The sequence below is a fragment of the Acinonyx jubatus genome, chromosome A1 (assembly GCF_027475565.1).
Source record: "Acinonyx jubatus isolate Ajub_Pintada_27869175 chromosome A1, VMU_Ajub_asm_v1.0, whole genome shotgun sequence".
In the NCBI taxonomy this organism is placed as follows: domain Eukaryota; kingdom Metazoa; phylum Chordata; class Mammalia; order Carnivora; family Felidae; genus Acinonyx; species Acinonyx jubatus.
This window is the reverse complement of record NC_069380.1, coordinates 168,160,441-168,188,222: the sequence shown is the minus strand read 5'-3', so window position 1 is coordinate 168,188,222 and position 27,782 is coordinate 168,160,441. Positions and strand designations below refer to the sequence as shown.

Genomic DNA, 27,782 nt, shown 5'->3' with positions numbered 1-27,782 from the left:
TACTCTTATTTGAAACATCTTGATTACAATAAAAATGATTGGAAGTTGGACAGTTTATAAACATCTAAAAATTTATTTAGCAGTTCAAAGCATTGGAAATAATTTAGGTGTCATAGGTAAGGCAAAGTAAACCATAACCCAAAATATTAACTGCAAAGTACAACACGTGATCAGTGGTGTTTTATTTTCCCCTCTTGGTGGAATTTAGAAAGGGAAAACTTATAGTTTAAAAAAAAAAAACATACACACCTACCACATGAGATTGTAGAGAAAATTGCTACTTACATACTGTTTGGCACTTTGGGGATATCATTTTTTGGTTCTAAAACTATTAATCACAAAAAGTAACTATTTTGCTGACACTTAGCAAGTAAATCTCAGTCTGTGTACCTTCTAGATTGGACAACACCAGTGCAGTCACTGCGTTTGTGTGCTAAACAGTTTGTGGTAAAACTGTAATCATTCATGTGAGGAAATGAAACTTTAAAATGTTTAAGTTTGGGTCAGTCAAATGCTTATTATTTTATTATACAAGAACCTCACCCACCAACTTCAATTTAACAGGAAGATTTTTTTTTTAACAAACTGATAACAATGTTTTTGCTTATTATTTTTTGAGATTTACTTCTTTTCCTCATTCATAAAAAGCAAGGACAAGCTTCCTTTAAAGTTTTTATTTTTCCTTTGTTATTCATCCAAACAAGTTTAAATAAAAGGTGATAAGGATAAACTTGCTTTTCCCTTTATGTAGATCTGGTTTGGAGAATGAAACTACAAAAAAAAATAGAATAAAATAAAAACTGAAGCCATTATTTAATGATGACTATACAAAAGGCAAGAGGCACAAATTCCCATGTGAATTTTAATTGTCTCTCCTCTAAGACAAATCAGAAATATAAGGCAAGGAACATTTCTTTCAGTACACAATCCGTAAATGTGCAAACAGTAATAGTTGTCATGATTATTTTCTATTCTATCTTACGAGTGGTCTAAAACCAGACTGATGATTCACATATCTAGGTAAGCAAATCAAACTTTATAAACATATGACGGATGTTTCAGTTGCTGGCATTGAAACGCTGGGTTTGGATATGGACAAGTAGGTTGTTTGCCTTACATCTTTTGGGTACCTTGTCTTTAATGTTTTCTTCTGATATTCAAGCAGTAAGTATTCATTTTATGAAATAAGCTGATCTAAGAGTGGAAACTTTATAGAGATGAAGGAAATTCCGAGTTACATGTGTGCACATAAATGGCTTTATATAATAAATATTCAGCCATTAAAAAGTTGTACAGGGACAATGCAATTTAAAACTCTTCAAGTCCTGCTTACACACTGCCAAATCTAGTCCTTCTCATCTTTACCACAGATGACACAGTTTATTTGTTTAAAGGTAAACTATCCTGATACTATACACTAGATTAAGGATGACATACCAATGTCAATCTAGAAGGTGAAATAAATTTCTAATAAATATTGAAGTCAGATGGAATAAACTTAGCTCTGTGAAATATTGTTTTACGTTTGCTGACAAATTTTTGCTTCTGCCCAGGGTCTTTTTAGTTTAGCATGAGTGCTACATTAGCTAGAATTCAATTCACAAGTGTTACTTTCATTGAGTTTTCAAATTTGGGATATTTTCCATCCAAATATATACCTATACCTTTTAAAAAAAGAAGGGTCAATATAATCAGCATGGGCTTTTTTTTTTTTTTTTACCAGTTTCACTTTCTAATCCACTTTCCCCCAGTATTTCACTTTTATCCCACATAATTTCATAACAAAGTACCCAGATTATGTCTTTTAGACTAACCAGGAACTGAGGTCTCACACACTATTTTGAAGAAGGGTAGAGTAAATAATTTTGGTAATCTGTAAAACAGCTGCATGCAGTGTGTACTGTATTATAACAGCACCAAACCCTTTATAAAAACCAAGCATTCCTTCCTCCTGCCTTATAGTATTGATACAGTCTCTCATACCCTCGTACTGTGTATTAATTGGAAGCACTTCATAGCCAAGGTCTGTATTGTCAATGATTGTGCGTGTTCCTTGAATGTGAAGGCGGTGCAAAACTGTTTCCAATGGGTAAAGTATAACATCAGAGCAAAGACTGGCAGCAAAGTTAGCAATAAGTTCTGGAAAATAAGCATCCAACATACTCTGCACCGGACTAGTGCTCTCAGCTAGATGGCTACTATATGTCTTTCTCTTTAGAATTAGCAGGACAAACTTCTGAATGGCTGAGCTGATGATGTAATGCAGAACCCCATGCAGCACAGTGGGGAAGATCAAGGAAAGAAGCGGAAGCAGTCGTTTGCTATGAGGCACCCCTAGGCCCATCACTCTTCCAATTCCTTCTTTAACACACTCCAAGATTCCAGTGTTATCTCGTATTATCTCACTCTGAAATAAAAATGATGAAATGTGTAAAAATTAATACTTGCTTATTTTGCCACAAGAAATGATTTGTTTTAGGTCCCTTCTTAAATCCTAATTTATTGACCACAGAGGGAAAACACCAATGGCTTGCAAACTTCAAGTGTTACCTAGGTATTAGATTCTTTTTTCAAATGAAATTCCATAACAGAGCAGTGAAGCTGGGAGCTATTCTTTTTGGGAAGGGAAAGGAGAGGAAATGTGGACAGGGCACATGTGGTTCCCCCACCCTCAAGAACTCAAATGAGTTCTTAGGACTCATTTTGAAAAGCAACAGCTAGTGGACATCTAAAGGGTTTGTATGGTGCTTGGAGTTTTGTTTTTGTTTTTTTTTTTTTAATGTTTATTTATGTATTTTGAGAGAGAGACTGTGAGGGGCAGAGAGAGAGGGAGAGAAAGAATCCCAAGCAGGCTCTGCGCAGTCAGGGTAGAGCTCAATGTGGGCCTTGAACCCATGAACTATGAGATCATGACCTGAGCCAAAACCAAGAGTCAAACGCTTAACAGACTGAGCCACCCAGGCGCCCCTGGTGCTTGGAATTCTTAAGTACAGGTTTAAACCCTGCATCCACTACCTACTGCTTATATAACTTTGGGCAAGTTAGTTCTCCTAAGAATCAGTTGACCATTCTATAAAAATGGGATTAGTACTACCTAGCTTTTATGCACATGATTGCTGGACATATTAAAGGAAAAAAGGCCTGGCTTCCAGAGGCACTCAGTAAATGTTAGTTATTATCATCTACAACGTCTCTGCCTTTCTACAGCTGATCTTAGGAAATATGATTCAACACAGATCTTTAATTAGCAAAAGGGTATAAGCACTGCAACTTGAGAACAATGGCAGGAGTGTTCAGAATGACTTTAAGATGCAGCGGCTAGATCAGGGATTTTTAATGAAGACAATAGATCACTACTAAGTTCATATTTAAGGGCTTCAGGAGAAGTTCTACAGGAGATCTATATATAAATGTATATTTTCAAGGGAAAAAGTATTCTCAGAAATCTGAGCTGGGTCCCCAGAAGGGGAAAAAAACCACTGAACATGAACGGAGTAGGAAGAGAGAAGCTAATGTAGTAATCTGAGGATGTGGCATTCATTGAAAGGATAACGGTTGCCTCATAGTGGGAAGAAACAGACAAATCTCAGACACTTGCTAAAGTCAGAAAAAGATGTATGTCTGATTGGTTATAAAGGATGACAGAAACATAAAAATCAAGACTCCTTAAAATTAAAACTAAAATTTTAAGTCTTCAGGGTAAAGACAACAATAGTACCACTAACAGAAAAGGAGAAGAGGCTCAAAAAGAAGCTAATTGTCAGGGTAATAAGATGAGACTGTTTACATGAGTTGAGTTTGAGATGGAGATGATTTAATTCAGCTAGAGATTAGAGGTAAAATGATTCATGAGAATAAATGAGTTCTACCAGATAGTGAATATAGGATAAGAAGCAGAGAATACAGGATAAAAAGGTTACACCTTGGAAGGCAGCAGAAGAGATGGCAAAGAGGTTATTGAAGGAAGAGGAAAACGTTCAAGAGAGAAATACTCTAAGAAGATAGACTTTTAGAAAAACCAGACGAAAGGAGTCAAAAGGAGTTCCAGGTGGAACCCAGAGCAAGGGAAAGCAGGGGCTGGATATTGGGTAAAAAAACCAAACTAACTTACAGCGAGCTGGGCACTTTACATAGACAACTCATCTCATTGTTTTAACTGTTATTAAAATACTATTCCCATCTTATGGATAAGTGGAAAAGAGTAATTAGAAAAGCAAAGGCTGATCCAGTAAGGTTTTCATAGAGAGGAAATCCATACACACTGAAGACAAAAAATAAGCCAGAGGACCTAGTGTTGGAGACCGAAAATAGGCGGTATACAATTAACTGGATTTTGTGTATCAGTGAAGTTAAAACTATCTTCATCTTATAGTTTTAAGTGTAGGAAGTACATTAATACACTGCACAGCCAGGCCCCGTTTGCTGCCCAGGCTCCTTTTCACTGTACACTCTGTCCTCACCGCTGGACCCCTGCCTCCCCATTATACCCCTACCTTCCACCCCCTGACACGGTCTTGCACCTGCTCAGTGGCCATTGTCATAAATTTCCTCAGGGCTATCAGCCCCCTCCTTCTGCCCACTGCCCCACCAACCTGCCTTCTGGCACCTGCTCTATGGCCAACCAAGAGAAGCTTTCACAGGGACAGTGAGTGGGTTTGGCTCTTCTTCTGGTCCTATAATCGGTGCTAGGTTGATCCAGTGAACAAGACTGAGGTTGGAGGGGACCTTGGATGTCACCTTTCTCCCACATTCATTTCAACAGGTAACCTTCTGGGGAGAGTTAACATGGCAGAGAAGTAGGGGGACCTGGATTTTCCTTGTCCCCCAAAGACAGCTGCATTGAGGTCAGATCACTTGGAACACCCAGGAAATCAATCTGCGGAGTGGCAGAAGGATCTCCACAGTTGGAGGGAAACAGCTCGGCAGGACCTATGTGTGTGTATGTGAATGGGGGAGATAAAGCAGCAGAGCTATGGAGGAGAAGGAACCCTTTCTGTGGAGAAACAAAAAAGAGAGAAAGAGAGAGGGGTTGTAAAAGTGTGGCATCAAGTTAGCACAAGAGGAAAACCTCTCTGGACTATGGACTGGGCAGACAAAAGCACGGAGTGTCCCAGTTCTTTGTTTGCAAACAGGCTTTGGAGCTGAAACTCCAAGGTTCAGGAAGTGCACAACTTTGTCTGGAGCGGAGCCATGGGCCATGCTCCTAGAGAGGAGAGAGCTGGCCCTGGAGCGCATAGTGTGGTGTGGGAATTTCGGGGTGCACTGGGAGAGAACAGTCCACTTCCTGGAATACTTTCGGAAAAGGGCTTATTGCCTCCCCAAGGACAAAAGACCCCGCAGGAGTCAGCCAAAGGCCTTTCATCAGCTGGGTGGAGAGGCTCTACTCCAGAGGATGGGAGTGGACTCACATGGTGCCAGGTCCTTCAAGACATTAGGTTTGAATCCCAGCCGAGTGCCAAAGGAAAGGCTCAGGAAGACTGAGGTGCAGGGTAAGCTGACGGTCCTCGCTATTCTTTAAGGGCTGCCTGAACTGCAGGGGTTGAGATCCCCAGTCCAAGAACGAGAGATTGGGGTGATGCCATCTTTCCTCCAATACCAAAATGCTGGGACTTCAGAGAGCAACCCAAATTCTGCCCCTCCACGTCTGGCAACTGCTTATTTACTGGGGCAAGACTGACTGACCCAATGCAGCCGGCCTCTCCTCCAGACCAGCATAGCCACCAGCCCCAGGAACTAACAGACTTTTTTTTTTCTTTTTCCTCTCTTTCTTTCCTTCTGCTTCTTTTTTTCTTTGGAATCAGGGTCACAGTTTCTGATTAGTTTTTTGTCATTTCTTATTATATATATTTTTTGATCAGGCTTTTTAAAAAAATTTATTCTTGTTCTGTTCTCCTTTCTTCTGCTTATTTTTCTTCATTTTTTTTCTCCCTCTTTCTTTGGAATCAGGCTTATGGTTTTTTGATTCTCTGTTTGGCTTCCTTTCCTCCCCTTTCCTTTTTCTCTTTTTATGGGATCAGGCTCCCCCACACTTTTTTTTCCCCATGCTACCTCAACAAACAAATCACTGCACACCTAGTTAAAGGTCCAAACACTCCACCACTGCCAGCAAGGTGGAGCTCTGTAGAGGACTGACAAGTGGGATAGAGCAGCCAAAATGCAACAGCAGAGTGCATGCAACATATACCAGACACACTTCCTGGAGTGCCAGGCCCTGGACTGTGTGCAATTCCTTTTTCATGTAGCAGTACTCTTAGGTGCAGGACACATAACAAGCTTGTAAGACACACAAAGACAGAAACTTAGCCAAAATGGCAAGACCGATGAATTCTCCCCAAAAGAAAGGTCAAGAAGAAATCAAGCCAGATACTTGCTCAAAATAGAAACAAAATATTTGAACAATAATTTAGAACAAAAGTCATATGACTAATAGATGGGCTTAGAAAAAAGCAGAGAAGATACCAGAGAAACCTTTGCTGCAGACCAAACACCTGAGAAATAGTCATGAATTAGAGAATGCTATAACTGAGATGCAAAAAAAACTAGATATGGTGACAGCAAGAAATGAAGAAGCAGAGGAGAGGATAGGTGAAATAGAAGATAAAATTATAGAAAACAGTGAAGCTGAAAAAAAAGAAGGAAAGGAAATTATTAGATCATGAGGGGAGAATTAGAGAACTAAGTGATTCCATGAAACCAAACAATATCCATATCATAGGAGTCCCAGAAGTAGAGCAAGAAAAGGGGCAGAAGATTTATCTGAACAAATAATTGAGAACTTCCCTAATCTTGGGAAGGAAACAGACATCCAAGTCCAAGAAGCACAGAGAACTCCCTTCAAACACAACAAAAACAGGTCAACCCCATGATATGTCAGTGAAACCTTCCAAATATAAAGAGAGAGAATTCTGAAAGCAGCTAGGGACAAAAGGTGCTTTACCTACCAGGATAGACACATAAGGGTCCAGTAGCAGACCCGTCCACTGAAACTTGTCATGACCACTAAACCAGCCCTGCAAGAAATTCTAAGGAGGACTCTGTGAATGGAAAGCAGCAAAGACTACAAAGGACCAGAGAACATCCCCATCAACATGAAATCCACAGATAACACAATGGCACTAAATTTGTATCTTTCAATAATCACTCTGAGTGTAAATGGACTAACTGCTCCAATCAAAGATAAAGGATATCAGAATGGATTAAAAAAACAAGATCCATTTATGTGCTGCCTACAAAAGACTCATTTCAGACTTGAGTAAACCTGCACACTGAAAGTGAAGAGATGGAAAACCATCTATCGTGCTAATGTAGAACAAAAGAAAGCCAAGGTAGCCATACTTCTATCAGACACTCTATTTTAATCTTTAAAAAAATGTTTATTTATTTATTTTTGAGAGAGAGAGAGAGAAAGAGGATGAATGAATGAATGAATGAATGTGGGGGAGGAGCAGAAATAGAGGGAGACACAGAATCCAAATTAGGCTCCAGGCTCTGAGCTGTCAGCATAGAGCCCGACGTGGGGCTCGAGCTCATAGACTGCAAGATCATGACCTGAGCTGAAGTCAGATCCTTAACCAACAGAGCCACCCAGGCACCCCAGACAAACTCGATTTTAAAACAAAGGCTGTAACAAGAGATAAAGAAGGGCATTATATTACAATTAAGAGGTCTAATCATTGAGAAGAGCTAACAATTATAAATATTTATGCCCCCAACTTGTATGCACCCAAATATATAAAACAATCACAAACATAAGCAAACTTATTGATAATAATACCATAATTATAGGAGAATTTAGTACTCTTCTTACAACAATGGACAGATTATCTAAGCAGAAAATCAACAAAGAAACAATGGCTACTAATGACACACTGGACCAGATGGACTTAAGAGATATATTCAGAACATTTCATCCTAAAGCAGCAGAATACACATTCTTCTCAAGTGCACATGGAACATTCTCCAGAACAGATCACTTATTGGGTCACAAATCAGCCCTCAACAAGTACAAAAAGATTTAGATCATACCATGCATGTTTTCAGATCACAAAACTATGAAACCTAATCACAAGAAAAAATGTGGAAAGGCCTCAAATACATAGAGTTAAAGAACATTCTACTAAAGAATGAATGGATTAATCAGGAAATTACAGAAGGAATTAAAATATACATGGAAGTCAATGAAAATAAAAACTGACAGTCCAAACCCTTTGGGATACAGCAAAGGCAGTGCTAAGAGAAAAATACATTGCAATTCAGGCCTATCTCAAGAAGCAAGAAGGGTCCCAAATACACAACACCTAAAGGAGCTAGAAAAGGAGCAGCAAATAAAGCCTAAAGCCAGCAGAAGAAGGGAAATAACACAGATAAAAGGACCCAAATAGATAAAATCACAAATGAAAGAGGAGAGATCACAATCAACACCACAGAAAAACAATTATAAGAGAATACTATTTAAAATTATATGCCAATAAACAGGACAATCTGGAAGAAATGGACAAATTCCTAGACACTCACACACTACCAAAACTCAAACAGGAAGAAACAGAAAATTTGAACAGGCCCAAAACCAGCAAAGCAATTGAAGCGGTTATCAAAAATCTCCCCCAAAACAAAAGTCCTGGGCCTCATGGCTTCCCAGGGAATTCTACCAGATATTTAAAGAAGACCTAATACCTATTTTCCTCAACTGTTCTAAAAAACAGAAAGGGAAGGAAAACTTCCAAACTCATTCTATGAAGCCACCATCACCTTGATTCCAAAACCAGACAAAGACCCACTAAAAAGGAGACTTATAAGCCACTATCACTGATGAAACTGGATGCAAAAATTCTCAACAAGATACCAGCAAATCAAATTCAACAGTACATCAAAAGAATTATTCACCATGATCAAGTGGGATTTATTCTTGGGCTTCCAGGGCTGGTTCAATATTTGCAAATCAATCAACGTGATACATCACATTAATAAAAGAAAGAATAAGAACCACACAATCCTTTCAATAGATGCAGAAAAAGCATTTGACAAAATACAGTATCGTTTCTTGATAAAGAGCAAGTATACAAGTAAGTAGAGATAGAAGGAACACACCTTAAAATCATAAAAGCCATATATGAAAGACCCACAGCAAACATCATCCTTAATGGGGAAAATCTGAGAGCTTTCCCCCTAAGGTCAGGAACACGACAAGGATGTCCACTGTCATCACTGTTGTTCAACATAGTACTGTAAGTCCTAGCCTCAGCAATCAGACAACAAAAAGAAATAAAAAGCATCCAAATTGGCCAGGAGGAAATCAAACTTTCACTCTTCGCAGATGGCAGGATGCTCGTTTGACTGGGAAAACCCAAAGATTCCAACAAAAAACTACTAGAGCAGTAAAGTCACAGGATATAAAATCAATGCACAAAAATCGGTTGCATTTCTATACACCAAAAATGAAGCAGCAGAAAGAGATACCAAGGAATCAGTCCCATTTACAATTGCACCAAAAACCGTAAGATACCTACGAATAAGCCTAACTAAAGAGGTAAAAGTTCTAGATGCTAAAAACTATAGAAAGCTTATAAAAGAAATTGAAAAAGACACAAAGAAATGGAAAAATAATCCATGCTCATGGAAGGACAAATATTGTTAAATTGTCAACACTACCCAAAGCAATATACACATTCAATGCAACCTCTATCAAAATAACACCAGCATTCTTCACAGAGCTTGAACAAATGATCCTAAAATTTGTATGGAACCAGAAAAGACCCTGAATAGCCAAAGCAATCCTGAAAAAGAAAACCAAAGCTGGAGGTATCACAATTCCAGACCTCAAGCTGTATTACAAAGCTGTAATCATCAAGACAAGTACTGGCATAAAAACAGACATATAGACCAAAGGAATAGAACAGAGAACTCAGAAATGGACCCACAAACATATGGCCAACTAATCTTCAACAAAGCAGGAAGGAATATCCAATGGAAAAAAAGACAGTCTCTTTAGCAAATGGTGCTGGGAGAACTGGACAGCGACATGAAGAATGAAATGGGACTACTTTCGTACACAGTACACAAAAATAAATTCAAAATGGATGAAAGACCTAAATGCAAGACAGGAAACCATCAAAATCATAGAGGAGAAAAGAGGCAGCAACCTCTTTGACCTCGGCCACAGTAACTTCTTATTTGCCATGTCTCTGGAGGCAAGGGAAATGAAAGCAAAAATGAACTACTAGGACCTCATCAAGATAAAAAGCTTCTGCACAGCAAAGGACAATCAACAAAACTAAAAGGCAACTGACAGAATGGGAGAAGATATCTGCAAATGACGTATCAGATAAAGGGTTAGTATCCAAAATCTATAAAGAACTTACCAAGCTTAACACCCAAAATACAAATAATCCATTGAAGAAATGGGCAGAGGACATGAATAGACTCTTCAAGAAGATATTCAGATGGCTAACAGACACATGAAAAGATGCTCAACATCACTCATCATCAGGGAAATACAAATCAAAACCACAATGAGATAACACTTCACACTTGTCAGAATGGCTAAAATGAACAACTTCAGGAAACAAAATATGTTGACAAGGATTCAGAGAAAAGGGAACCCTTTTGTACTGTTGGTGGGAATACAAACTGGTGCAGCCACACTGGAAAACAGTACGGAGGTTCCTCAAAGAATTAAAAATAGAACAACCCTATGACCCAGCAATTGCACTAATAGGAATTTATCCAAATGATACAAAAATGCTGATTCAAAGGGGCACATGCATCACAATGTTTATAGCAGCACTATCCGGAGCCAAATTATGGAAAGAGCCCAAATGTCCATCAACTGATGAATGGATAAAGAAGATATGGTGTATATACGCATTGGCATATTACTTGGCGATCAAAAAGAATGATATCTTGCCATTTGCAACAATGTGGATGGAACTACACTATATTATGCTGAAGGAAATAAGTCAGTCAGAGAAAGATAAATGTATGAGTTCACTCAAATGTGGAATTTAAGAAACCAAACAGATGAACATGAGGAAGGGAAGGAAAATAAGATTAACATACAGAGGGAGGCAAACCATAAGAGACTCTTAAATACAGAGAACAAACTAGGGGTTGTTAGATGAGAGGTGGGTTGGGGGATGGGTTAGATGGGTGATGGGCATTGAGAAGGGCATCTGTTGGGAGGAGCACTGGGTGTCATATGTAAGAGATGAATCACTGGTTCTACTCCTGAAGCCAAGACTACACTGTATGTTAACTAAGTTGAATTTAAATTAAAATAAATAAATAAATAAATAAATAAATAAATAAATAAATAAATAAATAAAAGAAGTACATTAATACAATGTGTTTGAAGCACCACCATGTGGTTAGAAATGGTAAAACGCTTTAAAATGCTGACAGGAGACTGCTTTAGCTCTGTAGTACTTAACATGCCATGGCATCAAATGTTCCTTAAAAGGCATATTTAAAAAGAATACTGTTAGTAGACTACAAATGGGACTACCTGATCACTGTTAGTATGATTCTCCAGCATGTTTTATGCTCAGGTAATTAGCAATTTACTGTCCAGTGACAAGCCATAAGCATTTGAGTTGTACATTAAGTGTCTTAAAAGGTTGAAAAAACAAAACAGAACAACCCCTATAGGTTCTTTGTATTCAGAGTAAGTCATAGGCTGGGGTCTGAGACAGTTGAATGAAGAGTACAGCTGCCTATTGAAAGGATAAAAAATTAAAACTACAAGTGTGAAGTAAGTGTGCAAAGGAAAGATCCACACCAACAGTGTGCCTAGAATATAATCTCTGAGATATGTGTGCTATCTGTGACATACAAATTTTAAAAGGATACTGTCATAAGTTTGTCTGGTATACAATCAGAATCTGATATAAATAATATATTGAGTATTCCAAAAAATGTTTTTAACTAAAAAATGACAACGAAGAGTAGCTCACCTGTACTGTTTCAATCAGACTTGCTGAGTAAAAAGGCATTGCCACCATGTAAGTGAGGCTGTAGAAATTAAAACAAATTTATCAGTACATGGAAACCACATGCTTCCACTACATGTTTAGTATCGACTGTAATATATCAACATAATTTATATTCAAGCCTGAATATATTTAAGGGTTTCAACAATTAATATCTATAGCCTGTTAGTATCTACTTCAACTATTAATATCTATAAGATGCCTTATTCAACAGCTGGCAATGAAGATTTAAGTATTAAATTTTACACAGGGAAAGGCTGCAAGGAAAACAGATTTTATTTTAAACCACTAAAACGTATGCTTAGTTATGATTCACTGTCCAACCTGCACATAGCTAATGTAGCCTTGTTGTCTACCTGCACATAGCCAATGTAGCCTATAAATCTGATACTTAGAAGTTAGGATGAGGGATCCATTCCATTGTCTGCTTTTTTAGTGACATTTGAACAAGTAAACTGTTCTGCTATTATCCTATATATTCTCATTATCCATTCCCAGATTTCCCACCCAGCAGAGCTAAGCCAGTCTTCAATGGTGAGTCAAGTCCCCTTTTATTATTAAAAAACAATATTGTACAGCTTTGCAAAGTTGTTTCTTATCACCACTATTTAGACATAGTAATATTACAACTTTGCAAGCCTGCAAAATATAGTTATTTAAAATAATATCAAGGTGGGACTTACCTAACCCTATGGGGCCAGGTCCTGGCAAGTAGTAGTTTTCAAGGTGAATGGAACATCCTAAGTAATAATGTGCTGGAATGTCCCACAGAGGGAGCCAGCAAGCTGGGGGATTTCCAATTCACAATCTTCAAAAAAAATTAAAAAGTGAAGAGTAAAATTCTAATCTACAAAAATGGTCAGTGTTGTAAAATCACTAAGTGACTTTAGGACTACATTTTAATAACGCTAAGGTTTGAATTTGCTCATCACTTTACAGATAAATTTTTGTCTCTGCTTAATAATTAAATGATAATTTTTCCGGCAATTTGGGTTAAACAAACTGAAGACCTTTGCTAACTTCCTAAGAACACAGATAAAAATTAGGTTGTGATTTCAGCCTTTCAAATTAGAAAGATTATTTTAAAGATAATGTATGTATTTCAGGATTTTATTCTTCGTTCATTCCTGTTATTTGCCTTTTGAAGTTCTAGTCCCACAAATATCTTATTGCTCTTTCTTCACCATACTAAGATTTTTTTTCAGTCCTAAACACTATAAAAATTAATGGAAATTTTCAATATTAGTGCCACTTTTGATACTTACGATTTCAGTAGAAGGTGTTCTCCTATTTGTTTAGGATTCCATTTATGTGAAATCTCTCTAAAAAATAAATTTGAATAAAACAAAAGCCATGTTATTTGAAACACCTTGAATCGGCCTGATTTTCAAAAAGGAAATCCATTTTAATTAAAAAAAATCTGTAGGAGAAATATATTCTAATGTAAACATTTTCCTTTCTGGCACACACTTAAACAATTATGTTGGTTTAAAAAGAAAAAAAAAAAAATCCCAGCTGTTTTTCTATGTGCTGCAGGAAGGGGCTGACAGAGGAGGAAGAGCTATAACTGATTATAAAAAATAATATGAAAACTTAAAGAAGGAGATATAAAAATGACAGGCTGAGGAAGAAAGAATTGTTGGGGAGAGGAGGAGACAATGAATAGGCTAAAGGAAGAAAAAGCTTTAAAAAATAACTAAGAATGAGAATTTAAAAACAAAACAAAATCAAGTAACTGTAATGCAGAATGAATGACACAACCTTTGCGTAGCACTGAATTTCCAAAGTGTCTTGCCTTACTCTGATGACATCAATTGTGTGACCTACTGTATGCCAGGCACTGTGCAAAGTGCTTTGCGTGAATTATTTCTGACTCTCACAATGACCCTGTTATCCCCATTTCATCGATGAGGAAATAGGCTCGGAGAGGATTCATAACTCACCCAAAGCCATACAACTACTTAGTGATGGAACTGGGTTCTAAACCCAGGTCTCTGGGACTTGAAGTCTGCACACTCTGCCAGCACTGCCTGTCATCTCATTTGATACAAGAAGGCATCCTGTGACGTAGGCAGAACAGTGGTGGTCCGATTTGTTTTACTTATGAGACAAATGAAGGTAAGAAGACCCACGGGGACATGATCAGGAGACACGCAAGACACCAGGTCTGGAAGTAAGGTTGAGGACTGTGTGCTTCCTGCTATTTAGGTTACCCGTGGAAACCAGAAAAGGAAAAAGAAAAATACGAGAGCTGAGCTACAAACACAAAAAAGGAGAAAGCTGTTTCAAGAGAAAAGTCAAAAAGGAGAAAAGAATATGGAATGAGAGCAAAAGGGAAAATCAGTGAGGAGGCAGAATAAAATGAGAAGGCAGAGAGAGGGACAGGAGACGGGAGAAGGGGGCGAGGCAGGAGAACAAGAAGGGGTTTGCCAAGTCAAAATAAAGCATGAAACGAGGAGAACTGCTGTCTGCAGTGCATCTTTTTTATACTTTTCATCTAAATCATTGGTGGTCATTTCAGCTATAGTTTTCTGTGGTTGTTCAGGCCTAATATAATAGTCTTAGTATTAATTTAATCACAATGTGACCCATTCCCCTGAGGGAATGGGCACCACTGTACCACGGCCATGGCAGGAAGCCGAGAAAACATTTTCTATTTGAAAGGAGTGAATATAAGGAGGTAGGAAATAGATATATTTTATATTTAAAGGTGCAGAAAATAATCACTAATAAGTCTTCTAAAAACAAAGTCCATACAATTATAACATAGGTGGTATGTGGACTTTTTAAGAAAATGAAAGATTCGCAGAAAAACTTTTAGAAAACAGCCCAACCACCTCTGATTAAGAAGACCTTAGAGAGGTTTCTGGGTCACATTCTGATTGAATTAATACTAAGACTATTATATTAGGCCTGAACAGCCGCAGAAAAATATAGCTGAGATCACAACCAGTGATTTAGATGAAAAATATAAAAAAGATGAAGCTTCCCAATTTTTGACAGAGACTTTATGATTGTAAAACAATATATGCTACGTGGTTTGTAAATCATCAGGGCACTGCTATTACTCTTCTCATGGCCTCAGAAAGTATCAAAGGGGATTATAACATTGATTTTAAGGATGAAATCATCATTAACATTATAGACAGATGGGTCTGTGATCTGTATTTCTGTAAGGACTGAATACAATACTAATCACTGTTGCCAATTCTTAACATCAATAAGACTAGTAAAAATGGGGAAAATGAAATTTAGAATCAAGTATGTATCTGTGGGTAAAACTTATTGCCACAGCTCTAGAAATCTAAATTAGCACATTTAAATGCTTCAGGAAAGACAGTAGTATAAAAATCTACTTGTGATTACACTTCTTTCTATTTCATTACCAGAAATACCAGAAGATGAGTAAATATATTTAACTCACTATTTTCACAAGCAAAACCTCCCCTTGAAAAAGAGCAACAAAATTAAGAGAAATGACTTGCTTTTTCTTAAAATACTTCTCCATCTGACAGATTGATATACATGTTCCCATGCATAATCAATACACAAAAGCAACAGAATTTTAAATAACTCTATTTTTAAATAGCCTTTACTTACCATTATCTCTTATTTTCATATGTTCAGATAGCTGACCTCCTAAAAAAAAAAAATCTTCCCTCAACCAAACCCATCTTTCAGCTACTTCTCTTCACCTTTCCTCTGCACAGCCAACTTTCTAAACTTGCTATTTCCACATCCTAAGCTCCCCACTCACCCCTGAACCCACTCCAAATTGGCTTCTACTCCATTATTTTACAAAAACAGCTCTTGTCAAGGTCCCCCTTACCTCCATGCCACTAAATCCAATGGACATTTTTAAGTCCGAGGGTTGCTGGAGGGGAAGTGGGCAGGAGGATAGGTACTAAGGATTGTGATGAACACTGGATGTTGTATATACCTAATTTGCCCTTTCAATGGCCATCAGCCCCCAGGTTCTTCCCTTCTTCTTGAAGCCCACTGTCCCTGTATTCCACTATCCCCCCACAATCTTCTGGATTTTTCTCCTCCCTTCTAATCTCTACTTTTGACTCCTTTGCTGAAGTATTTTCTTAGTCCAGCCACCTATTCTAGAGTTCCTAAATGATCAGGCCCTCTTCTTATTTTATATATTATGCTCCTTCCTAAGGCAATGTCATCCAAGATGATGGCTTCAAAAACCTCCCAAATCGATTACCTTCAGTTTAAATTTCTCTACATCAACCATGTGTATCATCTGTCTCCTGATAAGTCTCCCTGGATATGGCAAAGCGTCTAAAAATGAACTTGTCCAATATCAAGCTTATGATCTTTCTTTCCTACTCTTAGACTCTACTGTGTTCCCCAACTAGAAACTGTTAATCAAAGGGAAATCTCCTAATTGGTGAAAGATTTCATTGTGTTTAAAACAGAATATGTTCAAAGTTAGTGAATTCAGAGGAATGGTTAAAAGAAACAGATAACATAAGCAGAAACTGCTAGGTATTTATATTGGTAAAACTACAAATAATGAGTCAAATGAAGTTGGAGATCAACCAAATGGGTTTTGTGAAAGACTGAACTACACAGGTAATCTTGGTTACAGGTGGTCCTTACATGAATATGAGAAATCCTACAGGAAAGTAAAGGGTACTTCAGGGTAGAGTAACACATAGTCTCACTCACTCCACCTTGGAGAAGATCTATGGGAGGACAAGGGAGGGATCTGGGCACTAGATAAAGAAAGAGATCACAGATGATGATCCTGAGTTATATATACTTTTTTTTAAGAAGTAATACTGCAAAACTCTAAGCTTGATGACTTAATGGACACTACAGATTTGTTCTTTTTCTCTCAGATGGATCAAAATGAGTATAAAAATGTAAATATTGGTGAATCCATACTGTCTCACTTGTTCTATCTACTGATCACTGTGCAGTTAAGGCACTTCAGTCTAGGAGAGCCCCAAAGCTCATTCCTCTCGTGTGAATCAAATCTGTGAATCACTTTGGGTTACTGCTTTGCTTCCTTGTCTGCTATGACTAAGCTTTCCCCTAAGAAAGGTCAACCCTGCTCCAAAAAAGTTAGAATTAAATAAAAAAATATGCTGTACTTCCGAGAATGGCTTTATTTGACATCTAGTTACATAAGCCAAAATCCTAGGAGTCATTGAGGATAGCTCCTCCTCTATCACCTACCATCCCTAGTCTATCACCAAGTTCCATCAATTTTACCTAAATATATTGCAAAAGTATCCACTTAGATCTATCTCAGAAGATGCCACCCAATGGTCTGAGCTACCATTATTTGTCACCTAGATTAATGTTATAGCATGTGAATATGTATCCTTTTACCTAGTTTGGTCCTCCTATAATACTTTCATCTCCATTTGCAATGATCCTTTAAAAACATAAATCCGATAATGTCACTGACCTCTCTTCATGTCTTTAGGTCATGTCATTGACCTAAAACGCTTCAATATTCTTAAAGTGGCCTAAACGTCATACACTTGGGTCTCACCTCCCTCTTCAGCATTCTGTCACACTGCTCTCTCTTTTGCTCTCTGAGCTTCAGCCATTTGAGCTTTCTCTTAATTACCTGAATTCTCCATGTTCTCCTTGTGACAGTGTCTTCACACAAATGGGCCTCAGCCTCCTAATCACCATTCAGATGTCAGTTGATGTGTTATTTTATTAGGGACACTGTTCCTAAACCTTTAACATTTTCACAGATCCTTTTCTTTTCCTTCAGGGAACAAATCTCAATTTGTAGTTATTTATTCATTAATAGGATTATTTTACTTAATGTAAATTAAGTAAGATTATTTTACTTAATGTAAATTAAGTCAAATTATTTTACTTAATTTTACTTAATGTCCCTTATATTACTAGATTCTAAGCTTCATGGTCTCAGGTACCTTTTGTTTTTTCTCCTCACTGTATACCAGATTTCCAGCACAGGACCTAGCACATAGTAAGTAGTCAGGAAATATTAGCTACATAAATAAATTAACACTTGGGATTTATCAGAAAAATTATCCAGGGGCACCTGGGTAGCTTAGTCAGTTAAGCATATGACTCTTGGTTTTGGCTCTGGTTATGATCTTACAGTTCCATGAGTTCGAGCCCCACATCAGATTCTGCGCTGACAGTGAGAGGCTGCTTGGAATTCTCTCTCTCTCCCCCTCTCTCTACTCCTCTCCCACTCGTGCTGTCTCTCTCTCAAAATAAACAAATTAAAAAAAAAACAAAAAACAAAAAACCTGTATATCCAGCTCATCCCTTTCTGTTCTTTTCCACACTTAAGACTTCTCAGTCTGGCCTAGATTACTGTAACAGTTCTTTACAAGTCTCTGGCTACACCAGTCACCCCCCCGCCTTTTTTTTTTTTTTAACACTGTCACTTGAGTAAATCCTTGACCAAAGAACCCATAAACTGAAACAAACACCTGAGATTCCCAACTCCATAGAGAATAAAGCCACAGTCCCTTACAAAGCACAACCACACTTCAATCGAGCATCTCAGCCTCTCTTCCTGTTATTCCACCCCATAAATGTCTAATATTTTAAGCACAAGACACTTATTACCCAGACCTTCCGACATCCATTAAATTGGGTTTGCTGTCACCTCTACTTGGAATGTTCTCCCTCTCTGACAAATCAATTCCTACTCATAATTCAACATACAGCTCAGATTTCAGTTCTTTTTTTTTGAAATCCTTGCCAATAACTTAATGCAAAGTGTCCCTTGGACACTAGAAGGAGTTTGTTTAATCACAGTACTAATCATGATGTACTATAATTTGCTTACATGTGTCTCCTTTATCCAAGTGGCTACTTCAACAGTAAGAACTGCTCATATACTCATATTTGTTCCTCGGTAGAGAGTTGCTGAAACAGCAGTAGGAGCTGAATGACCAATCTCAATAGATACTAGACCAGGAAGCATTTTCTTTATCATATACTCATTCAGTAAGATAGAACTAATTTTAGTCTGTTTCTTTTCCTAGCTACTTTAGACAACTTTTCAAAGTCAAGGTATTTTTACAAACTATCGTATTTTGTCAAAATTTAATATGAAACTAATATTGAAAAGATGCCAAAAAGGTACCTTGGTAAAGGTGTGAATTCACTGATTATTCCCTCTGCTCCAAGCGTGACTCCCTGGACGATAAACGTGCTGCCCATTCCTTTCCAAAGGGCCCTTGGTCCCTAAAATGAACAAAATTTACTGTTATTTCGTTAGTGCCTGAATAAGAGACAGAGAGGTCTTAATAAAATTTGTCCTTGAATGTTTACTAATATATGCCAATAAAGCATTATTCTAAGACATTTTAGTAAAGAACTACAACTACATTAACTCCTATCATTTTAACATTTGTCCAGTGGCCTACATTTAGGCAAATCTGAACACTCCGATTAACTAAATCCCTAATATTGATTAAATATCCCTAATTTTTAATTAATTTTGGCAAAGACGTGAATTTATTGATTGTTCAGTGACATTAAAAGATATAATTACTATGTTACATTAAATTTTAGTACAAGAGTTAAAATATTTTTATTAACTAAATTAAAAGAAATTATTCTTGCTGTATTACAAAGGCCAAATGGTACTTACATTATAAATAACTTTAATAGAACCTACAGACTAATTCTTACCTGAGTTTTGTTGAAGCTGTACATAATATTGATGACTGTAAATGGAGTGAGATGGTAATGCCGAGCATGATAATTAACCTGTAAAAAAGATATTTAGTAATTATTTTTTGTTAGTTTTAAGAAATAACCAAGCCATGAAAGATATACGATGGAGTCACAGTATAAACAAAAGTTCAATTCTAAAGTCATCAGTAATTACACATAAACAAAATTACTACTCTTAAAAGTACATGGAATAACTTATTACAACTACAGTACATATGGTTATATATTATATATATATATAACACAGTAATATATATATTATATATATATATATAACACAGTATACACAGTAACGTAGAATATATGATAAAGAAGCCCATGCTGTTTGATATTTATGTTTCCATAAACACTAGAATTACATTCCATGTAGCAAAACATTCATGCCTTTTAACACAATGAACCATGAAGAATTCAGGAAACAGGAGACTCATGTCTCCTAATAGCAAGGATTTTTCATACTATAAGCTATAAATAATTGATAAATTAGGAAATCAGTAAAGGGGGTCAGAACCAATACTTACTAAGTGAAATAACAAAAAAGAAAGTATTAGAATGCATCACACATTCTAATGGTATTCCATAAAACACTTTTTTAAGTTACTCATATAGATGTATACAGTGGATCACAATGTGACACTGCTGCTTTGTAAAACATGTCTGAAATCCAGTTTTAGGGGATACACACTGTCCATGCTGTTAATGACTATTTGTGAGGGGGGGGGGGTTCTAAGCATGAACAGTTTAATCTGTAATTATTTATATCTTTCTAACTCAATTTTCACAGAAGATTAAATTAGGTCATAGAAGCTTTTTACCACAGTGTTGTCCACTCACCCCCTGGGGCCTTGCAGGGGATTTACAAGTTCAAAATTATTTTCTTAATGACACTAAGGCATCATTATTTTTATCGTGTTGATATTTTCAATAATAGTGCAAAACAATGGTGGGTAAAATTGCTAATTCCTTAGCGTGCATCAAGGCAGCTGGCAGCAAACTATATTTTTGTATGTTTTGTATTCTTCATCCCACTCACTTGGAAGGAGAAAAAAGCCACTTTCACTAAAGAATGTCTGTGGCAAAACAGTAAAATATATTAATTTCATAAAATCTCGTTTCTTGAATTACATCTTTCTAAATTAATATTCTCTGTGTTGATCATAAAGTAAGATGGCTTATGGCTGTTGTGAGGAAAAGCACTTGTCTGATGGAGTTGCAAGCTGAACTAGCCACTTTTTTCATGCAGCAGCATTTCTTCTGGAAAAACTGACAGACAATAGTTATTAACACTTGAGACAGGCATGTTTTTATTCTATTATTTTTTTTAAGCTTATCTATTTGAGAGACAGAGAGAGACAGTGTGAGCAGGGGAGGGGCAGAGACAGAGGGAGAGAAAGAATCCTAAGCAGGCTCTGCACTATCAGTGAACAGCCTGATGCAGGGCTCAAACTCACAAAACCAGGAGATCATGACCTGAGCTGAAACCTAGAGTCAGATGTTTAAATGACTGAGCCACCCAGGTGCCCCGAGACAGACATATATTTTTTAAAATGCACACAGTGGGGGCACCTGGGTGGTGCAGTCGGTTAAGCATCCGACTTCAGCCAGGTCACGATCTCGCGGTCCTTGATTTCGAGCCCCGCGTCAGGCTCTGGGCTGATGACTCGGAGCCTGGAGCCTGTTTCCGATTCTGTGTCTCCCTCTCTCTCTGCCCCTCCCCCATTCATGCTCTGTCTCTCTCTGTCCCAAAAATAAATAAAAAACGTTGGAAAAAAAATTTTTAAATAAAATAAAATAAAATGCACACAGTGGGCCTGTTGATTTAAAAAAAAACGGACACTGTTTTGCCAATGATAAATTTGACTTCACAAGCAAAAATTAGAATTGTGGAAAACCTGCATCTACCATCAAGAACTTACCAATACTGGAACTCATTTCTGGTGGGATTGGTAGTGATTTAATGACGATTTATATATATATATATATATACACACACACACAGTATAATCCAGATATCTTAACATTTAAAAGATCTAAAGAACTCAGTAAATTAGTATTTTTCAAATAACCAACACATGATGTTATAGAATCATAAATGGATAAAAAAATCCATTCAACATGCAGTATAGATCAACAGATTTTAATGTTAGAGAGTACAAAAAGTTAACTTATACCTCAGATTTCTGATTGTAAATAACCCTTAATATATTACTACTTATTAAGTTTTGGTGTACTAACAAACAACAAAATCTGCCAATTATCTAAAAAAGATATAAAACACTCCATTTTCAAATATATAATGTGTATAAGTTTAGACTTTCTTCTTTCAAAACCAATGTACCGCAACAGATTTGACTACAGAGGCAGATATGAAAATTTGGTTGTCTTCTATTATGTAAGATAGGAAAGATATTTACAAAACAGTACAAATTATTTTTTCATAAAACTGTTATTTATGTTAATATCTAATGGGTTTATTAGTTTTTAATGAAGTCAAGGAATATATATTAAAATTTTCCCAGTTTTGATTTCTGAAGTGGTAAATATTGACTGATAGATATTATTCATATAAACAAAAGTTCTTTGGAGACCTCAGTAATTTTTACAACCCAAGGGTTTTCAAGACCAAAATGTTTGAGACTGGTATATTGTAGATTCTGGTACATTTCACATGGAATAATTGTTACATAGTCTCAGCCATTTATCTGAGCTCTGTATTTTAAATCAGAGTTGGTATTAATGTTTAGAAGGTCAAAGAAAAGTACATTTACCTGACATTGGCGGCGCAGGACAATGCAAGGATGGGCCAGTACATTTTCTGTAAAGAGACTATGAAAGAACAATTTATGTATATGTGTGTGTGTGTGTGTGTGTGTGTGTGTGTGTGTGTGTGTGTGTGTGTATGGCCAAAACTTAATTTATAACATGTATCTGAAATTATTCTTGCTTGAAGAATCACACATTATTATGTTTCCCATGCTAAAAGTAAAAATAATAATAATTAAAAAAAGGCTAGACATGCTTGCAAATCATTCTACCAATAATAAAATTCAATATGAAAAGAATTAAAGACAGATCTGCAAACTGGTAAGCAAAGGAAATAACATAGAATATTGATATGTATAGTCTAAAGATGAAACTACATGTCCGTATGCCTGATTTGGCAAACTCCTTTCCTAGACAACTTAAATGCTTTCCTTTTTTTCCCCCAGAAAATGTCCTATGAACAGAGTTCCTATCAGAAGAGTCATCTATTCTTCATTAGCCCCATTCTGTAAGTTTTAGTTTTGAGGTACACTATATTTAAGTGATAAGGATTTCAATGACTGTTAATTGACTACTATTTTGGGTATCAAATATTTCTTTGAAAGAATCACCACAAAATAAGTACAACTGCGGGCTAACATACTAACAATGACAGAGACACAGCAGGTATGCACACACACACATATATAAATAATACATCAAATGAACAACAGCTTTAAGTATAAACAGTGAGGCTAAAGAAAAATTAACTATAGCAGAAAGAAAACTTTAACACAGTTTTGTTCCTATTTACATTAATGCTCTAATTATGCAAATAAAATCATTTTTTTCTTGGTTAAAATTTTAAAACAATGAGTTATTCTGGCATGCAATAAACTCTTTGTGCAAATCTGATGTATCTGGAATAATATTCACTAAAGATCACATAGTCAAGATTGGGGGCTTTTCTTTCACAAAATGATCATTAAAAAAAAATAATGGTATTATTAAAAGCTGATTGTAAGCAAGACCTAGACTCTATGTTGCTAAATATCATATTATATTTAGAATGTTTAGGGAAAGTTTCAATGCAAAATTACTTTGTCTTGGAGGAGATTAGATCAGATTTTTTGGATAGACACATGAAAGTTGTTACAATAAAACTTACAAAATTATTTTCTGATTACAAAATTGAATGACTATTTTCTATTCTTCCTCAAAACAAATCAAGCTGTAGATTTTAAATAATAATTTTTCTGCAAAATATTATTCAACATTTAATCAACTGCTCCAAAGAATCTGAAGGAAGCAATACTAATCATTTAATATTATATATTACAGAAAACACTTGAAATAAAAACTTAAATTAAAAATCTTTAGATAAAACATTACCTTGCAAGGCCAATACCAAATCCAGCAAATCTATTCAACTGCTCTAAAACAGAAGAAATAACATTATTCATAACCAATATTTAGGTTTACTGTAAAAAAAAATTTCTTTTATTAACACAATATTTATTTAAATTCCACATCCCAAAGTCAAATTCTGATATGGGCCAGGGAAGCTGTGGGAAGTTAAAAGGCAGAACCACTCTTCAGCTCCATTTCATTGTTGAGATGTGGGACTGTGGGCCCAGGGTTTCTAAACTGTCATTTTTCCTAAAACAGTATTCTCGTTTTTACATAGTATCTTCCAAATTTAAAATATTCGCAACTATTTTTTTTTTACGTTTACTTATTTTTTGAGAGCCATAGTGAGACAGAGCACAGGTTGGGGAGGGGCAGAGAGAGAAGGAGACACAGAATCTGAAGGAGGCTGCAGGCTCTGAGCTGTCAGGAGAGAGCCCAACATGGGGCTTGAACTCACAAACCATGAGATCATGACCTAAGCCAAAGTCGGATGCTTAACCGACTGAGCCACCCAGGCGCCCATGGGAGGGAGCTATTTTTAAAAGCACTAACATACTGGGTAGGCCAAATCAAACATGTCTGCAGATAGAATTTAAGGACTACCAGTTTTCAAATTCTAACTAAAAACAATTTAATTTTTTTTCTAAAGAAGGTTCTGATACTATACCAGCCAACAACTTTACCTCCGGTCTTGTAAAACTAGTCATTTACTATTATTGGTGGAAAGCATCTATGTTGAACCAACAGTCGCAAGTGAAACACCTCAAAAGTATTAAATTAACAGTACTTAGGGTAATCAAAAGAGGTGAATAAGGGTCTCTTCTCTCTCCCCAGGTTTTAAATATTTTGAGAATAGCTGCTTAATTAGGTCTCTGCGACAGGCTAGTGGATACATGTGTGCTACTGCTGATGGCATTTCTATCATCTTAGAAAAGTTTACAGCTGGAAACATTCCTATGGATATGTCAAAACAAAAAACTTTCTCCTTGGCTAAGCAACTCAAAATCATGATGGTGAAATATCACAATCTCGAGGGACTAGATATACAATTTCTACTATAATACAATATTCACAAGGGATAATTTTTCTGTCTCATCCTCTTTTCTCTCTCTCCTCTTTGCTCTTTCAAATGAAGCAATACCCTCACTATTTCGTTAGTTAGAATAAGGCCATGTAAACAGGTCCCTGGGCAAACTATGTGGTTAGCTATTGCCTTGAAAAATGTACAAGCCAGATGGAAGTTTCTTTTGCCAACTCAGATACTTTCTTCTTTCAGCTTTTTCCTTTTTGCGTGTACAGATCATCCCCGATATTAGCAGAAAATGCCACTGATATTTTCTGGGAAGTGTTAGAAATGTTTATTTTCGTTAGCTGTGTAAGTCTCTTAGTCTTCTACTCTTGCAGAGTTATCATCACCAGCCTCTTAACTGCTGCAAAACACCCCCCTGGTTTCATTAAGAGTTCCTCCTCATTGTAACCATCAAAGCATGAATTATGAAAAGATGAAAAACCCTCAGCTTTGCTGCCTTAGAAGGTGACTGTATAGCAATCATATGTGCATTTTGAATTATTTAATTTATAACTTCCCAGTACTCCTTTTGGGACCTACAGAAAGAAAACGAGACAGGTTGAAAAAGCAAATTGTATGACACTGTGTAAGTCATGGATCTTCTTCCACATCCTCATTTGCTCCTAGATGATATTTAAAGTCTATTCCTCTCAGTTAACACAAATCAAATAAAAATTGTTGTACTCCCAAATTAAAACCAAAGAAATGAGAATAAACATATCTAAAATATACTTAATATTTAATGATTTAGCCTATTATTCTAATGATTTCAAAATGGGGAGAGGCAGTTATTATTTCCATTTTATGTATTAAAAAGGTGAGAATATTTAGATCAGTGTTGTAATTATAACACTGGTCTTCTGACATCCTGCAGAGAATAATTAGGTCTTGATTCCAAAGTCTTGAAATGGTCTCAGTGTTTTTTACTATTTAGTGAAGTTTGTAGGTGAAAAATAGGAAAGCAGGAGGTGGAAAACATAGTAGTTTCAGCGTCTAGAAAATAGACACAATTCCTATGATTAAAAGATAAAGGAAAGGAAACGAATACTTTTTAGCCTCCTATATGCTCAAACTGTACTAAGCATTACTTACACCTCATTTAACACTTAAATAGAGCCAGGTTTGAATCCAAGCCTGTCAGTGCTGAAAAACTTTCCTGAACACAAAGCACAATTCAAAGAAATAAAGCTGTCGGTAAATTAGGTTACTGTTCACATAATTCCCAGTGAACAGTAAATAATTTCCTTCCTTCTTGATTTAGGTCATGGGATGGAATACACCCAAACCCTTCGAAACTCCTACTGCGCAGACCAGAGCTAAGGCAGGTGTCTTTTCTGGAGGTGATCCCGGAATAAAGGTTTCTGCAAGGGAGAGGGAGCAGGCCCACTGCAGGGGGCAGAGGACGAAAGGAGGGCAGAGGGTGTGGCGCGCGATAGGCCCAGCGGCACCGAAGGCGGCACCCTCCGCGTGGCTTCCGCGCTTTGCAGGCCTCGAGCCGCGGCTCCGCCACTCCACCCACCCCTGCCTTGCTCCCACGTCCCTCACCGCTGCTCTGCCCCTGCACGCCGCCGCCGCCGCCGCTGCTGCCGCCGGGAAACGGTTCCTCCGCGGGGCCCTCGAGCGGGGTGGAGGGGGCGGGCGCGCCGTAGGGCGGGCTCTTCTCTCCCCAGTGCAGGTTGCGGCTACCGGGGATGTCTGGGGGAGTGGTCACCCAGTGGCTCAGGTCCGACCCGGAGCTGAAGGACCTGGCAGGGAAGGCGCCGCCAAAGCCCTGCTCATCCCGGGCACCGCCTCGATAGCCCAAGCCATCGAATCCGTCCGGGCGCCGCGGATGCATCGGAGACGGGGCAGGATGAGGCGAGCCCCCCGGAGCCCACCACCACTAGGGCCACCGCGACCTCGGGCCACACGGCTTCTTCGTCGCCGGCGCCGCGTCTGGGGCAATCTGACAACCGGAAGTCACGTTGCAACCCCGGAAGTTTGGTGAGCACGTGATCTTAGCCTTTTCCGGTGATTTATAGAGGGATGGTTGCTAGGGAGACGCGGAGGCAACCAAGGACCGAGCCTTGAAACGGTCTTTGTGGAGGAGGTGGGAAGAGGACTGTGGAGTTAATGGAACATTGTACCAAAGAGATACCGTAAAGGAATTGGAGTCGGAGGGACGGCTTGGATGAGCGGAGGTCGAATAAAGACGTTTGTTTTACCGAGGGGCAAACGCATCCCTGGAGCTGACTCACTGAGATCTCAGCCAGAAATGTTCTGCTGCACCCCAAGGCCTCAGATCTAGGTCTTTTCTTTTCCTTATTGGTCTAGTGCCTCACCCGCTGCGAGAGAGCTATTAGAGGTTAGAGTTGTGGGGTGTTGGTAACGTTCCCTCTAGTTTCGCCTCCCGCACTTGCCGTTTTAGCTAGCATCTATTGAGCGGGCTGGTTCTGCGCTATGAACGCAAAGGTAGTATGGACCGCCAGACCAAGCATTAGAAAAGACGGCCGGTGGAGAAAACCCTCTGACCCTCCGCTCCTCCCAAGAATGTAAACTGCTCTCGGATTTAGAAATTAAGCATTTTGCTTTTCTAAGGCTACAAATAGTTTTGTTTGTTTTGCTGGTACACCCAAATCACTCCGTGTATGTAAAGCGCAGTGATACTGTTCAAAATTGAGACCCTGGTTGAACAATCAAGAGGACTTGTGAACAGAGTCCTCTACTACCTGTTTGCATCAGTTCCATGGGCTTTTCGGGCAGAGCTGCTCTTCCTAGATCTGAGCAAGTCTTCCATGGGTTCTTCCTGTGTCTGTTCTTCCCACTGGACGTCCAGGATTCCGAGGGCTTTCAGAAGAGAATCATGACGTGCTATTCTTAATCTTCCAGACGAG

General features: G+C 37.7%; 1 protein-coding gene across 2 annotated transcripts; it reads right to left on the bottom strand.

Annotated features, from left to right (window-relative positions):
* Positions 1–45: 45 nt before the first annotated feature.
* SLC25A46 (solute carrier family 25 member 46) lies at positions 46–27,721 on the bottom strand. Of its 2 annotated transcripts, none has more exons than XM_015073011.3 (8): positions 27,618–27,721; positions 23,823–23,865; positions 22,457–22,514; positions 19,644–19,721; positions 19,093–19,193; positions 13,250–13,306; positions 11,949–12,006; positions 46–2,407 (listed from the first exon to the last, which is right to left on the bottom strand). In XM_015073011.3, the coding sequence occupies exons 1-8, from the start codon at positions 27,634–27,636 to the stop codon at positions 1,829–1,831; spliced, it is 993 nt and encodes a 330-aa protein (XP_014928497.1). In that variant the 5' UTR covers positions 27,637–27,721; the 3' UTR covers positions 46–1,828. The 2 variants fall into 2 exon arrangements, with proteins under 2 accessions (XP_014928497.1, XP_026892153.1); XM_027036352.2 differs by lacking the exon at positions 27,618–27,721 and adding an exon at positions 26,455–26,887.
* Positions 27,722–27,782: the final 61 nt, after the last annotated feature.